Genomic DNA, 14,471 nt, shown 5'->3' on the forward strand with positions numbered 1-14,471 from the left:
TCTTTGAAAAATTTGTGTATTTATACTTTTGTACTTTTTAATTAGTAACTAATTTTTTTTTAAATGACTGATAATAAATACATTTTCTAGATATATATGCAGTTTCACAAGTTTTTTGTCAAATTTTAATTTTGTTTATAACTGATACTGTTATTTTTCAATTTTAGCTTTAACTAAAGTCTGATCCAGGCTTACAGCTTCTTTTTTGATCATATTAAGCAATAACTGTGAACTCTCCAAAATCTGTGATAAAGCAAAAATATATTTAAGAAGTACAAAATATATAATTGTAAATATACATGTATTAATTATATAAATATAAAAGAGCAATATATTTATTAATTTTTAGCAAAAATCAAATATTTAAATAATACCTTTACCTTCATGTATGCTGTCTCAGTGTCAGCAATTGTTCTGTCGTATTCATTTCTCACAGCGATTCTTTTTGCTAGACTATCGTTCAAATGTGTAAGCTTACACGACATTTTCTCGATTTCACGTTGCAAATTATTCTTCTCTTCTTCCTGAGATACTATTTGAGCTTGGAGGTCTGCTCGCCTTAATTTCATCTCTTCTAAACCTGTAAAAAATTCTGGTATAGATATACAATTTGACGGAATTAATTATTGAAACAATGAAATTGACTGAAATTGATCATTCTTGGAGAAATTAAATTAGAGCAAAATAAAATGATCTGAGATTTTTCGTTCGACTGATAATTTTTGAATACTGAATAATAATTTTTAAACGGGATGAAAAAATTACATTTAACGAGTTCCTGGTTATATGTTTGCAGAGCAGCTCCGTGTTGAGACATCATAAACCCTCCATTCGCAGAAAACTTTTGATAAAAATACAGTGAAAGCTCAATATAATGATCAAAAATAGACAATGTTTACCAACAATTAGTTGTCAAATATTTAAATGAACACAGATTTTGACAGTTCTTAACCGAGTGTAAAAAGTGCAAACGAAACAGACCTCGATAATTTACGTAAATCAAAAGTTCGTTGTGTGGTTTGTACTTTTTACACTCAAATTTTTCGTTTTCTCCTTCTCTGATGTCCGAATATACATTCGCCGTCTCATCTTAAGTGCAAACATTTCTAGAGATTCCAAGCAACACGAATAAACCTCACGCATGCGCAATAGTAAGATAGGATCGGTGAGATTATTTTATTCGACAACCGTAGATCATCGTAAATATGTGGTGTCAAACTAACCATGCTGAGACGTTTTAACCACCGTAAGAATTAAGACATAAATCGAAAAATGGTCTCGATTATCAAAAATCAGTTGCTGAAACATTTGTCAAGGTATTATTAGCGTATAATTAATTAACCTACAATGCGACTTCGCAATTTTAAATGACATTGAAAATTACTCTCACAAGTCGTTCCATAAGTCATACGTCATAAAAGCACTTTCTTATCTTCGAAACCTTCATCTTATCTTTATTCATATTATATTTTTTCTCTCTATGCGTTCTGTATAATTATAATATTAAGTACATTCGCAAAACAGCTGGAAATATTTGGGGAGAAAGTACCCTTTTTATGATTTCTTTTTATAGATGCACTCTTGTCATATGCCATTGACAGATTTATTCTTTGCTTTTGCTTAGTGGAAATTCCTTTGTATTAGTTGAAACAGCCCACACAATAGTTATATAATATATTCTGTGTATAAAAAAATTCATATATTTATATATATGTATATATATTAATTAATATATATTAATATATATATATATATATATATATAAATTAATTAATTAATATTAATTAATATATATATATATATATATATATATATATATATATATCATCCAAATAATATGTTAATACTCAGTTTGCTTCATTGCATTTTTGCAATTAATAACTGATTAATAAATGATTATATTTTGCATGTGGAGCATTTATTTTATAATAAACATTGTAGGTTCACCAAAAATTTATCTGCCGATAAAATAAACTTGAGCACATTCAAGGGTGAAGGAGAATTGACAAACTTAGAACTCGATGAAATAGTTCTCACAGATTTATTAGAGCTGCCATCATGGTTAAGACTAACTAATGCTTGGTGCAATAAAGTTTCATTTCGTATTCAATGGACCAAACTAAAAAGCGTTCCTATCTTTTTGGTAAACAATAGTTCTATGCATATAAAAAACATATATAATTTTTACATATTATCTCTATTGTTTATCATGCTGCAAACCATGCAAATAAAGTATTATATTTATAGAGTTTGGATGAAGTTCATATAGATGTAGAAACATGCGAGGATTTGAGAAGTATGTTTTCTCCACAAGGTATATCATCGTATACAGGTCCTACAAAATATTCTTTTATCCATAAAGTAATTGATGGAATAACAGTAGCTGTTAATACTGTACTGGTTACATTTAAAAGTCCTGCATTTATTGCTTCAGTCCAGGTGTGATATTACATATAACAAATAAATGAATGCATGAATAGTAAATTAAACACAGATTTTGACATTGAGATTGACATTTATTTAGAACTACTGTATTGTTTAGATGAATCGGATTATGGTAGAATCAAAATCAGCAACATGGCAACGTTGTGATCTCAGAACCACTAGAGTAAAGGATCCAGATCGAGGGCAATTACTTATCTTTAAGGAGTTAGAATGGCAAACTGTTAGAATAGAAGCCCAAAGTACTAAAGATAAAAATTTGACACCACTTCGTTTACTGACAAACCAAGCAAGATGTCGAATAACAATAAAAAAGAGAATATCAGGTTAGAGGATATCTATTAAACTTATGCATTAGTACTTACCAATTTTGATAAATATTATAAATTTATATTATTGCTAAATATTAATTATTATCTTATTACAGATTGTTTTGTTATGGGCTCCAGATTAGTAATTATTCTAGATGACCTTTTGTGGGTGCTAACAGATTCACAATTGAAAGCTGCACTCCTTTTTCTTGACTCTTTGGGTGGTCTTATTGAGAAAGCCACCATTCTTGAACGAAAAACAAAAGCTGCAAGAAAATTAGAGGTTTGCACACTTTTATTTAAATTTTAATATATAAATCAATGGTTTTTTAATTTGTATCATCCTTAATTTAAGGTTTTACCAGAATATCAGGCTCAAATATCTCAACAAAGCAGAACAAAGCCTCAATGCAATTCAGCAATATCAAAAATATTTACAAGATATGATGTTGTAGAAACATCATATCATTTTCTTTCACAGCGCATTGATCTTCACTTATGTGATGATGCTGGTGGTAAGTTTAAAAGAGATTTATACTTGTTTTTATGTCTTTAGCTATCTATTAAACGTATTATTCGTTTAATTTTTAAGTATTATATATAACATGTGATTTTTACATTATATATTTATTTTTTTAAATAGGAGGTAGATCATTACATCCTGATCTGAAGGATGGTGGTGCGTTACAAATTTCATTAGTGAAGTTTCAAATTGATTATTACCCATATCATCTGGCAATGGCAGATAGAAAGCATTGGGCCAAATATAAAGAGAATGCCACACCTCATAGTCAGTGGTTGCAACAATCATTGAGTTCATTTCGAAGTCAGTTTATGGATCTCATAGATTCTGGTAGAACGCAGCATTCTCCTTTAACAAGAAGCCAAGGAAACGTAACAGGTTTATACATATGAATGAAATGATAATATCTAATATGAAATGTAATTAGTATTAAAATTCACTTTTCTACAGCTAGTGGTATGAAAGGCTCTGGGGAACATTTGGAAAAAAATAATCAGTCTCAAAATCCAAATGTTACATCATCTGAACAGAAAAAGTCTCAGCATCCTAGTGGTAATCCAGTGAAAAATTATGTCTTGGAACAACTTGCTAAACTGATGACAACGTGCATTATTATCAGGATCGACGATTTTACATTATACAAAGTGACAACAACATCGCGTAATCCAATACCGAAAGAATTTATCACAGGTATATTTACTTATATCCATTCGAATATTTATTTATCAGAATTGCTCTTTTTCTCTTTATTAAAAATAGTAAAGTTTCTCAAATATCAAGTTTGTCAATAATTATTTTATTTATGACAATTGTATACAGCTCAAGCGAGGAAGAAGCATACACCAGGTATAACAGATTAGTAATTTGTGTAAATGTAATGTGTATGAAATTTCTAGAGCTAAACTTAATCCATTTTGGTATATAGTTTTATCATATTCAATTATTTATTTTTTTACATTATATGTATTTTATATTAAATGATTTAAAAATAATTTATAACTTGTTGTATAATGTGTGTTGTACAATATTAATGAGATTAATGAAGTTAAATGAAGAAAACATTAATTAAAAAAAATATACATCAATATTATATTTGTAATTTACATATTATTTACACATTAATATTACATTTGTAATTAAAGATGTTCTTATTACAGAAAATGTGCTATATATTTTTTTATAAATATTGAAATTTTTATAAATTTATGATTGGCTGTTTTTAATGCTTTAATTAAATTATATTACAATAAAAGAGATTATTATGCATGAAAAGCAAATCTATAAATATGTAGATTGAAATTTTGCTTTGATTATTATCTAATTACATTTATTTAAATTAAATGTTTATTTAGGCGATCGTGACCGATTCAGTCTTCCAGAAGATGTAACAATACTTCATGCTGAGTTCACTTATTATTATTATCCAGGGGATATTACTTTTCCATGTAAGCAAATTTTTTTTACAAAAGTATATTTTTCTTTTTTTTTTTTAATAACTTAATTATAAAATGTTTAATTTTTTTCATTTTAGTGCCACCACCCAAGTTTTATGTACAGCTTAATCCTATTCAAATAAACTTTGATGTCTGTTCGTGCCTTTGGTTTAACTCTTTTGCATTGAATCTTCATTATTCTCTTATGGGAAAAAAGCAACTGAATTCTTTAACATATTTTGATGTAAAGATAGAGGCTATACTTCCAAGAGTAAGTTAGGATATATACTCAATATATATCATAAATATTATACACATTATTATTTTAATAATACTTATAAAAAATTTGTACTTTTAGATAGTTTTTGAAAGTCAGCAAGAATATCCAAATCAAAAGGACAGACCGAAGTCTTTGCATCTTCAAACTTCCAGGGCATCTATAACGAATGTACGATCTACGGAAAGATCTTCGAGGTCAGATTTGGCGCAGTGTCTGAATGCATTTCAGATGGGGCAGATGTTCTTTGGCGCAGAATTTCCCAGTAAATCAGGAGATTTCCACGTAGTGACGGATAAATTTTTAGCGCATTGCGCAGGTATGACGTTTACAATTTTGTAAATATTGATTATAAATATTTAGATCTCTTTCTCTTTCATTAATCTCTTTTTTTGTTTCGTATTCTAGGCGCTGATAATATCAGACAAATACCGCCCAATTTCAGTAGCAATTCTGTAAATGAGCTGCTGCGTCAGATGAATAGAGAACTCTTGTGGACCGAGGCAAAGGATGTGTGGTGTTGCAATTTCGAGCCTGTATGGGGAGACTTTTTTGGCGCCCGGGCCGTCGGTCAAAATCGACCCGTGCCATTTTTAGACGCATTTCCTTTGACATTGTGGTGTCATTTTACCGCGAGTTCATCGTCAACTAAGGAAAAGCCCTTGGGTGCCGATATTCACGGATTGGCGTACATAAGCAATCTAGTTAGCGTACAAATAAATCATTATCAATACTTGTTCTTACTCAGATTGTCGGAGATACTTTCCGAAATGGCTACGTATCTGGCCGTAGACTCGAATAAGATTTTGAAGATTGAAAGCGGTGGATCGTTAATCGTAGGCGCGTTGATACCACAAGTGGAGGTGACATTCGTGATGCCGTCGCATACACCCGGTAAGGAGAACTCCGGCGGTGATTTAGAATCCGTTGTGCCTGATTCATCCAGCATAGCGGACGATCTCATCGGCTCGTCCACACCTTGGCACACCGGTACTGTGGGTGCGCGTGTCGATTTTAGTGCCAAAAGAACGAACACGAGTAACGATGTAGAGACGCCTCAGAGTGAAGCGTCGTCGATGTTGTCAATGGATTATTCGCATTCTGTTCCTACATCGCAACCAGTCGTCACTTTCAAGCAGAACGGCACGAAGAAAGATCCAGAAGGTCCAGCTAATCCTGCGATGTGGTGCATTCCCGAGAGTTGCGGATCACAATTTACGGTTGTCGGTACGAGTGACGAAAAGAAACATACGACTGAAGCTATGCATAATAAACACAGCAAGTCAGATTCGATCTCAAACACGCCCTTTATTCCAAATAATTTCAACGTCAATCTCTCGTCTATGAAAAAAGGATTCAGTAATTTAATGACGTCAATTGACTCGGCTTTGAAAGCTTCTCCAGAAGATGGTAGTAGCGATACGATGTCCATGAGAAGTGACGTTAGTTCGGATAGTGAGAATTACGTTTTGGTGAATCTTCAGGATCAAGGAAAGATCGACGCGGTATTTGGTATCGATAATACGATTAGGATTACGGCGGTAGAAGAAGCAACCGAAGTGATAGAAGAAACGCCAGACACGCAAAGCGAAAAATCTATGGATAGTGTATGCAAAAGGAAAGATATAGTAAGTATATTATAAACAATTGTGAGTTCATGCACAAATTACTTTATGATTATTAAAAATGATGTAAATAAAATCTTTTTTTCTTTGTCCATAGGTTTCCATGGTAACATTCAAGCTATCAAAAGTTGAATTTATACAACAATCTTGCGGTTATTCATCTGTCATTAAAATTCAAGTTTCTAACATTGACAACGATGAGTGTTCATCTATTCCTTGGGATGAGTTTCAGGTAAGTTAAATTTATGTTAATTAAGACAATATAAAATATATATATATATATATATATATATATATATATATATATACATATATATACGTATGCTGTTATTATACAATTATGCTCTTTTTAAACAAACAAAATTTATTATTAATTGTATTGCTGCAAAAAAAGTTTATTCTCTTTTTTCTTTTACTATGGAATTTTTGTTAATTTTACACGATATAACAATATTATTATGCTAAATATTAGAAAATAAAGTTTATTCAATAACTTTTATATGTGTGAATTTAAAATATATATATTTACAAATTAAAATTATATATATATTCAAACATTAAATCTTACATTTGGAACAACTAAATGGTATTTGATAGTTTTCAATACTAATACAACTACTCTTCCACATAATTATATGATTAAAAATTATGAAAAAGATGAATTGAAATTATATGTAACTTTGGAATTATAAAATCATAGCATATATCTTTCCATTTAGAGTATACATTCGAAATAGCAACTTGTGCATAAGAGTTACTAATACTCAAGTAGTTTTGCAGTAATTTGCTCATTGTTTTTATATTACAACCAGTTGATATTATTATTATAAATGTATATTTATACGATTCTTGTCTCTTAACTTTTTTTGCATGCCTCTCCCGCGTCTCTCCTTCTCTTGTGAATGTTTTTATGTGGCACTTGTGGCAGGTCAAGAGAAAGGTATTGGCAAAACCATTCATACATTTATTAATCTTAAACACCATTAAAAAAAGCATGCATCGATATTGAGCTACATCACACACACATATACATTGTTATTGTTATTGTCAATAGATTTCTTATAAAATTAACGTGAATCTTTAAAAATGTTGTAATAAATTAAAACAGTAATTGTTAAATAATTGTATAATTAAATATTTATCATATATTATTATTAACGCAAATTTTTTATATAAAAAAAGTTAACCATACAGATGTATATTTATGGTAGTAATTGATGATATGTTTAAATGTACGATTATATATGATAATCACATGATAATTGTACTTTTGCAACATTGCTTTGTTAAAATGGGATAATTGCATCAAACATTTCTGCTTTTGTTTTCCTATATTTGTTTAACAAAGTAATTTTAAGATTAATTTATCAAAAGATGTATTATTTTTATAGTTAAATTAGAGAGATAGCATTTTAAGTGTTATTTTTGCTCTTAATTCTGTTATAATTTTCAGACAAAATACGACTGATATAAATCCAATTTTGAAATTGTTAATTAATTAGATTGTAGTGGCAATTTGCGGCATGTGATATTGATTCTTGACTTTTAGAAATTAGTGAAATTGCATTCTAATATTTACAATAAGCAAATATATAGCTTGGCTATGGAAACTCGCCGATACATGCATAATTTCTCATTTGCTTCATATATTACTATAAATGGGGCTATATTAAAATAATGTTTCATATACTAGACACTATATAGCATTGCTTTCATGCATCTACTTTTGCATCTGAATGATATTTTTTGCTTATATGCTAAATCTTTATTCACGAAGTTTGCTTTAGCATACGTAATTTCTTATAATTATCTCACATTTAATCTCACATTTCATATAATGTGTGTCTATTATATTAACTAAGAAATTTTATATATAATTATATTTTTAATTATATACTGTTAAATTAAAATCGAAATGTGATCTACAATTTATAATTAATATTCGTAAAGATATTCATATTCATTCATAAAGATATTTAGTTAGTATACAAATCATATTTTAGTCTAATTTCGCAATATAAGAATATAAGTCGAATAATAATGTAAGATCAATATATAGAAATATAAAGATATTTTATTATCTGTATGTTACATAATTTCAAGATTCATCTAAATTTAATATTTATGCTATTCTGTTTGATAGACCAAGTTCAGCTCGCGATCTCGAGGCTGGGTGGAATTACCGTCCGATTCAGATTGCAGATCGCGTATTAAATTACGTTTGGATCATAATTTAAAAGATGCGGATGATTCTCACAGACTTTGGAATGCCAGCCAGAAAATTACCGATGGTAGTGATGGTAGGCCAGCGCCTCAAAATCGCGTTAGATTACCTGAACAGGACACACCCCGTACATCTGGCATCGATGTGCACGATAAAGAAAACGTTATGAATTTATTCGAGGACAAACTGGACATGAAAGTCGCTAACATAGCGATGGCGTTATCAATGAGCTCGGTGACGGGTCTAGCGGATTTGGCAGAAGACGAAGTCATACCTAAACCGATTCCCATGCAGGTAGATATTGTGTGCAATATCCCTAACAACACACATGTCCAAAAAATGTCCAGAGGTCATCGAGAGGACATCCAGAGGACATCAAATATCCTTTGGCTGTCCTCTAGATATTCTATGGACGTCTTTTGGACATGTGTGTTGTTAGGGATATTGTCGTGTTGATGTGATCTTCTCTTTTAAAATATACAGGATGTAATTGTAATAAAGAGAAAAGACTTTAATGGTGAGCTCCCCACACCGAAATATAAAAAAATATCTCATATCAATATATGTCAACAAACCTATTGTTACTGATAATGTGGAGAGTTCACTCTTCACTCCCTGAAGTTTTTTTCTTTATTTTAGTTTCATCGCATAATTTCGATTTATTTGCATAAACGCGCATTTTTATTATTATATTTCAGATATATTTGGAAAATATATCGTTACGTTTGAATGAAGATCGTCCTCCCAATAACATAACTTCCCCGGGTCCGATTCCGATAGATTTGAATATTTCCAAACTTAGAATAGCGCGGGACATGAGCGGTGTGTTTCACATCGAACCAGTCGGTAAGTAACACTATCGTTTAAGCTAATATCTCTCCATTTGTTTCTGCCACTTGCCAGTTAACTTTTTTAAGTTGATTTTTTTCCTTTGCGATTCTCATGTGATCTTAATCTTAGCTGTATCGTTCATATGCGCCTGTAAATACGTATACCTGTAATTTGGTATTATATGTAGATTTTACATTGTGCAAGTGGCAGACTTATGTTTGAAAGTAATTAATATTACATATTGCATATAAATTGTTCTGTGCACCCAGGCGGCCTTTCTAATGTGAGCATTGATATAACACATGTAGACAAGTAGCTTTAGTTTCTTGCTGCTTATTATTGCACAAGCTTAAAGTGATATATTATTTGACATATGCATAATCTAGGTATTAGACTCTTTATATAAATTCTATCTTTTTACAAAAAGTTTAGACTTAATAAAACGCTGACGCGTATAAAGATTTGGCGTTTTATAAAAGAGTTTTTGTGAAAAGACTGTATTTTATGGAAAATTTGTAGTATATACATATAGATAGAATATTTTAGATATGCATTTGAATAAGCATGAATCATAATCTTATTAATTTATTCATATAAAGAAAAATTTATAAACTTAATAACATTAATTATATTTATTCTCTTGTTCAACTCTTTATTATTGATTATTCTATATTTTATTTAATAGACTTGTATAAAGGTATGCCTGAAAACTTTTGAGAATTAATAGCATAGGAAATATTATTTTTTAATAAACTTTTTTAACTATTTCTTTTGGGACTTTATACGAATGGAGGCGCATAGTGTTGCAGGTTAAGGCTCACCCCGAGCTGTGATGCCATTGGAAGAAGAAGATATATTCTTTAATTATAAAGAATTAAAGGCAATAGTTACTTTTTTTTATTTTTAACCTTACGAATATTTGTTATAATTATATGATCATAAATACTATTAATTATTACATATACTTTTTAAATTATCTATTGTCATAAGTATTTATATGTTAGTTAACTTTATAGTATGTGTAAATTATATAATATACGTCAAATTATCTTCGAATTTTAACTAGTTTATTTTTATTATAAAAATTTTCTAAATATATATTTGACATGGATGTGACATATATGTTAGTATGCTCATCTCTATTATTATATCTACTAAAAGAAGCTAAATACTGTCGTATCTGTATGTTGCTGTTTAAGATTATTTGATACAATTTTATTCAGTCGATTAAATAATAATTTTCTTGTGATTCTAGTAACTACAATGGAGGAGAACCGTTCAAATATGATGTTATCGAGTGATAATAGTCACACGCTTAAGAATGTAGAATGCGAGAGAGAATTGAATGTTCTGAGACAATCTAGTAGACAATTGAAATTGGATAATGAGGAATTGAGACGTCGTATGGGAGCTATGGAAAGATTATCGGAAGAAAACGCGAGATTAATGCGCGCGAAAGAGGAATCGGATATAATGAGATCTCGTTTGAGCATTGCAGAAGACAGTATCGCGAGTCTTCTGGAAGAGAAGAGAATCTTACACGAAACTATAACTGAGCTGCGTAATCAAAGATTAGAAGGTTCTGGAGGTAGTAATAGAGCTTCGTGGTCTATTAAGAGATAGCATACTAGTTGTTTTGATTGCTCCAAATGTTGCAGCTCTACCAAGTCTTAATTACTTGCACTTTCAATATTCTGCAAGACATTTCTGTTGATGAAGTTAGGATAATCTTATGTAAAATAAAAGACTTTACATTTCCTTATAAATATAAAAAGATTTATATTTATGCGGTTTCAATTTTACATATAGATTAACAAGAATTAGAATGATTTTAATTTTTCTGAAAACGTTATAAAATCTATAATTGTTTTCAGAGATACGTTATTCTTGTCTGCCGTAATTACGCTAGTAACTGCCGTTTAGCTCTTTTGCTTAAACTTTAAAACACAATGATAAGAATCGTATAGTAAATGCGTAATGTGACGCATATACGAATGGAAAATATCAATTTTTTTATCGTGATTCTAACAAGGCGATAATAAACTGTAATATTAGTATTTTTGTTTTATTATTAAATTAGTAATTCATGATACGAATTTTTGATAAATCGCCTGGTGTCCATTTATAGATTTAAAATTGCATGACTGCATATATACATGATATTATACATATAAATTTATCTATTATCTAAATTAAATTATCTATTTATGTATATGTGATTATATGTGATATACATATTCTTTTGAAAGTAATGATAAGATGTAACAAAAATATAAGTAAACAAAAATGGTTTGTTTAAATTCAGATTGAAACTAAACTAATAAAGAAATCTGCTAGACATCTCTTTATGTTTTCGATATAATAATTGAAGCTGATTTGCAAGTTATTTATTACAATATATATTTATTTGTATATATACAGGGTGTCCGATTCCTGAGTGACCAAACGAAAAGTAGTAGTAGATTGGGTCAAACTGAGAAGAAAAGTCCTCTACCATTTTGCAAAATTCGCAATAATTATTAAAAAATAAGCAAAAATGTCTCGGTACATGGGAAGCGGTAAACCGCTTGTAGTGTGTGATTATTAAGTGATCAAACGAAAAGTGGTGATAGATTGGGTCAAACTGAAAAGACAAGTCCTCTACCATATTGCAAAAATCGCAATAATTATTAAGTTATAGGCAAAAATGTCTCAGAGTATAAGAAGCGGTAGACAGATCGCTTCTCATGCGCTGAGACATTTTTGCCTATAACTTAATAATTATTGCGAATTTTGCAAAATGGTAGAGGACTTGTCTTTCCAGTTTGACCCAATCTACCACCACTTTTCGTTTGATCGCTCATTAATCGGACACTGCGAGCGATCTACCGCTTCTCATGCGCCGAAACATTTTTGCTTATTTCTTAATAATTATTGCGAATTTTGCAAAATAGTAGAGAACTTTTCTTCTCAATTTGATCCAATCTACCACTACTTTTCGTTTGGTCACTCAGGAATCAGACACCCTGTATATATATATATATATATATATATATATATATATATATATATATATATATATATTTACACTATATATTTATATTTGTGCACTATAATATATTAAAATTTCAAAAGAATATGTACATATTACATATAATGAGGAAGCAAAGTGCGTTTATGTGGATATGCCATCAGTATATCGCAATTATATATACATTAATTAATTTTATGATTAGTTATATTTTTACATAATTTTTATGGATGTAAATGGAGACTGTAAGAATGTATATTGTAAAACGCAATGATTTAAAACAGATGATTGTAATTTAGTAATATATACTAGTTGAGCCTACGGATAGATTTTAAATAAGAATTGTGACCTGGTGGTATTGCATTATATCATATACATAATTTTGTATTGACTGATTTAACAACTTTCATCAAACGATGAAGATTACAAATAATAATAATAAAGGTGATGTATGAAGCGTTCCAATAAGACTGTGTAAAATTCGGAAAAGTTGGTCTATAGTCTATAATAGTCGCATTAGAGTCCTTAAAGTAATTTGTATAAACATTAGCAACAGCGAATTGATTTGATAAATTTTTAATGAGAAGGAATTGTGTGCGAAATACGACGAATTATAAAATATATTTAACATGTTTTTAGTTCACAATTGGTTTATTTGATAATTTTCACAGAGTTTGATTTTGGTAGATTTAGTTTCTATAATGGATTGCTGGTCAATCTTACATAAATGGAAAGTTTTTTTTGATGAATACAAAGACTAGATACAATTGAATTTTGTTTCATAATGTAAACTTTTGTGCTCTTACTACAAACATCTGTATTATAGATATGGATTTCCATTATTTAGGTGCAACTTTGAACAATGCGTTTCCTCGACATATTTTTCAATGAATACAACTTAATAAAAATCGTAATCATCTGAGGTAATTTGTGTTTATATAATAATATTATAACTTGAAATACAAATAAATACAATCATCTAATATATGACTAGTAAACGCAATGTTTGAAGATAGTATGACATATGTAAACTTTAGAAAATGAGAAAAGATAAGAGTTGCTGTTTTTGTTACTTTCAAATACAGATAAGCTTTTTATAATGCACATATCATACTTATAGTAAAGAATTTGCTTATATAACACAGTTATATAGTCCGAAAATATTTTGCAGGAACATCATTTTTATTGCAATTTAATTGTATACATTCTTTAGATGTATACATTTCTTTCATTTTTCAAGTCTGATTTAAATCAACTTCCTAAAGGTTTACTTATATAATTGTTTTCCTGGAAAGCTAATATTTGTATCAAATGCTTTTGTGTATTAGAGAATTAAACTAAAATTATCTTATTTTAATCTTTATAGATTTAGTTTTTAGTACCTATATATTTATAATATAATAGTAGTATTTTATTATATTTTATTATATTCTTTATATATATATATATATATATATTATAATATAATATTAATGCATTTTTTAAATATAAGTATAAGAAATTGCTTTCCTCTTCCATTTTCTTTATATCCATTTATAAGGGCTTTAATAATAAATATCAAATATACATACATACATATATATATATATAATCTTATTATTCAATTAGCAGTAATCGTGCTGTCAAATGAATTTGATTAGTATGAATCTGACTTCTTCCTTTTTTATATACTTTGAAGTACTTATTACACATTATATCTTATGTGTTTTATTATATTGGTAATACAAACTTTAGGAAGTTGAATGTGATGAACTAATAATGCAATGGAAATAATAACATCACAGCTCGATAGAAT

At 29.1% G+C, this 14,471-nt stretch overlaps 2 protein-coding genes across 5 annotated transcripts; one reads left to right on the forward strand and one right to left on the reverse strand.

The window, feature by feature from the left end:
- Positions 1 to 11: 11 nt before the first annotated feature.
- Positions 12 to 1,198, reverse strand: LOC145972098 (microtubule nucleation factor SSNA1). The gene is given in 5 exon segments (XM_083100367.1): positions 12 to 243; positions 381 to 580; positions 766 to 841; positions 1,135 to 1,176; positions 1,178 to 1,198. Coding segments are annotated over 5 exon segments (432 nt in total). The 3' UTR covers positions 12 to 150.
- LOC145972082 (bridge-like lipid transfer protein family member 3B) lies at positions 1,111 to 14,027 on the forward strand. Of its 4 annotated transcripts, XM_083100339.1 has the most exons (18): positions 1,111 to 1,316; positions 1,942 to 2,143; positions 2,248 to 2,439; positions 2,543 to 2,768; positions 2,870 to 3,036; positions 3,109 to 3,268; positions 3,397 to 3,654; positions 3,727 to 3,966; positions 4,096 to 4,122; positions 4,629 to 4,721; positions 4,808 to 4,980; positions 5,068 to 5,305; positions 5,395 to 6,614; positions 6,709 to 6,843; positions 8,755 to 9,129; positions 9,534 to 9,681; positions 10,468 to 10,546; positions 10,922 to 11,006. In XM_083100339.1, the coding sequence occupies exons 1-17, from the start codon at positions 1,273 to 1,275 to the stop codon at positions 10,497 to 10,499; spliced, it is 3,930 nt and encodes a 1,309-aa protein (XP_082956465.1). In that variant the 5' UTR covers positions 1,111 to 1,272; the 3' UTR covers positions 10,500 to 10,546; positions 10,922 to 11,006. The 4 variants fall into 4 exon arrangements, with proteins under 4 accessions (XP_082956465.1, XP_082956462.1, XP_082956463.1 ...); XM_083100336.1 differs by lacking the exon at positions 10,468 to 10,546 and having other exon boundaries at positions 1,114 to 1,316; positions 10,922 to 14,027; XM_083100337.1 differs by lacking the exons at positions 4,096 to 4,122; positions 10,468 to 10,546 and having other exon boundaries at positions 1,115 to 1,316; positions 10,922 to 14,027.
- Positions 14,028 to 14,471: the final 444 nt, after the last annotated feature.

Source organism: Camponotus vicinus, unplaced genomic scaffold, assembly GCF_025532165.1.
Source record: "Camponotus vicinus isolate PSW18456_S1 unplaced genomic scaffold, iyCamVici1.0 SCAF_5, whole genome shotgun sequence".
NCBI classification, from domain to species: domain Eukaryota; kingdom Metazoa; phylum Arthropoda; class Insecta; order Hymenoptera; family Formicidae; genus Camponotus; species Camponotus vicinus.

Bases quoted from the DNA above. Each gene is read 5' to 3' on its own strand.
- LOC145972082 (XM_083100336.1), top strand. From the start codon at position 1,273: ATGGTCTCGATTATCAAAAATCAGTTGCTGAAACATTTGTCAAG. The intron at 4,123-4,628 runs GTATAACAGATT...ATGTTTATTTAG, and splicing joins GAGGAAGAAGCATACACCAG to GCGATCGTGACCGATTCAGT. The intron at 6,844-8,754 runs GTAAGTTAAATT...TCTGTTTGATAG, and splicing joins TTCCTTGGGATGAGTTTCAG to ACCAAGTTCAGCTCGCGATC.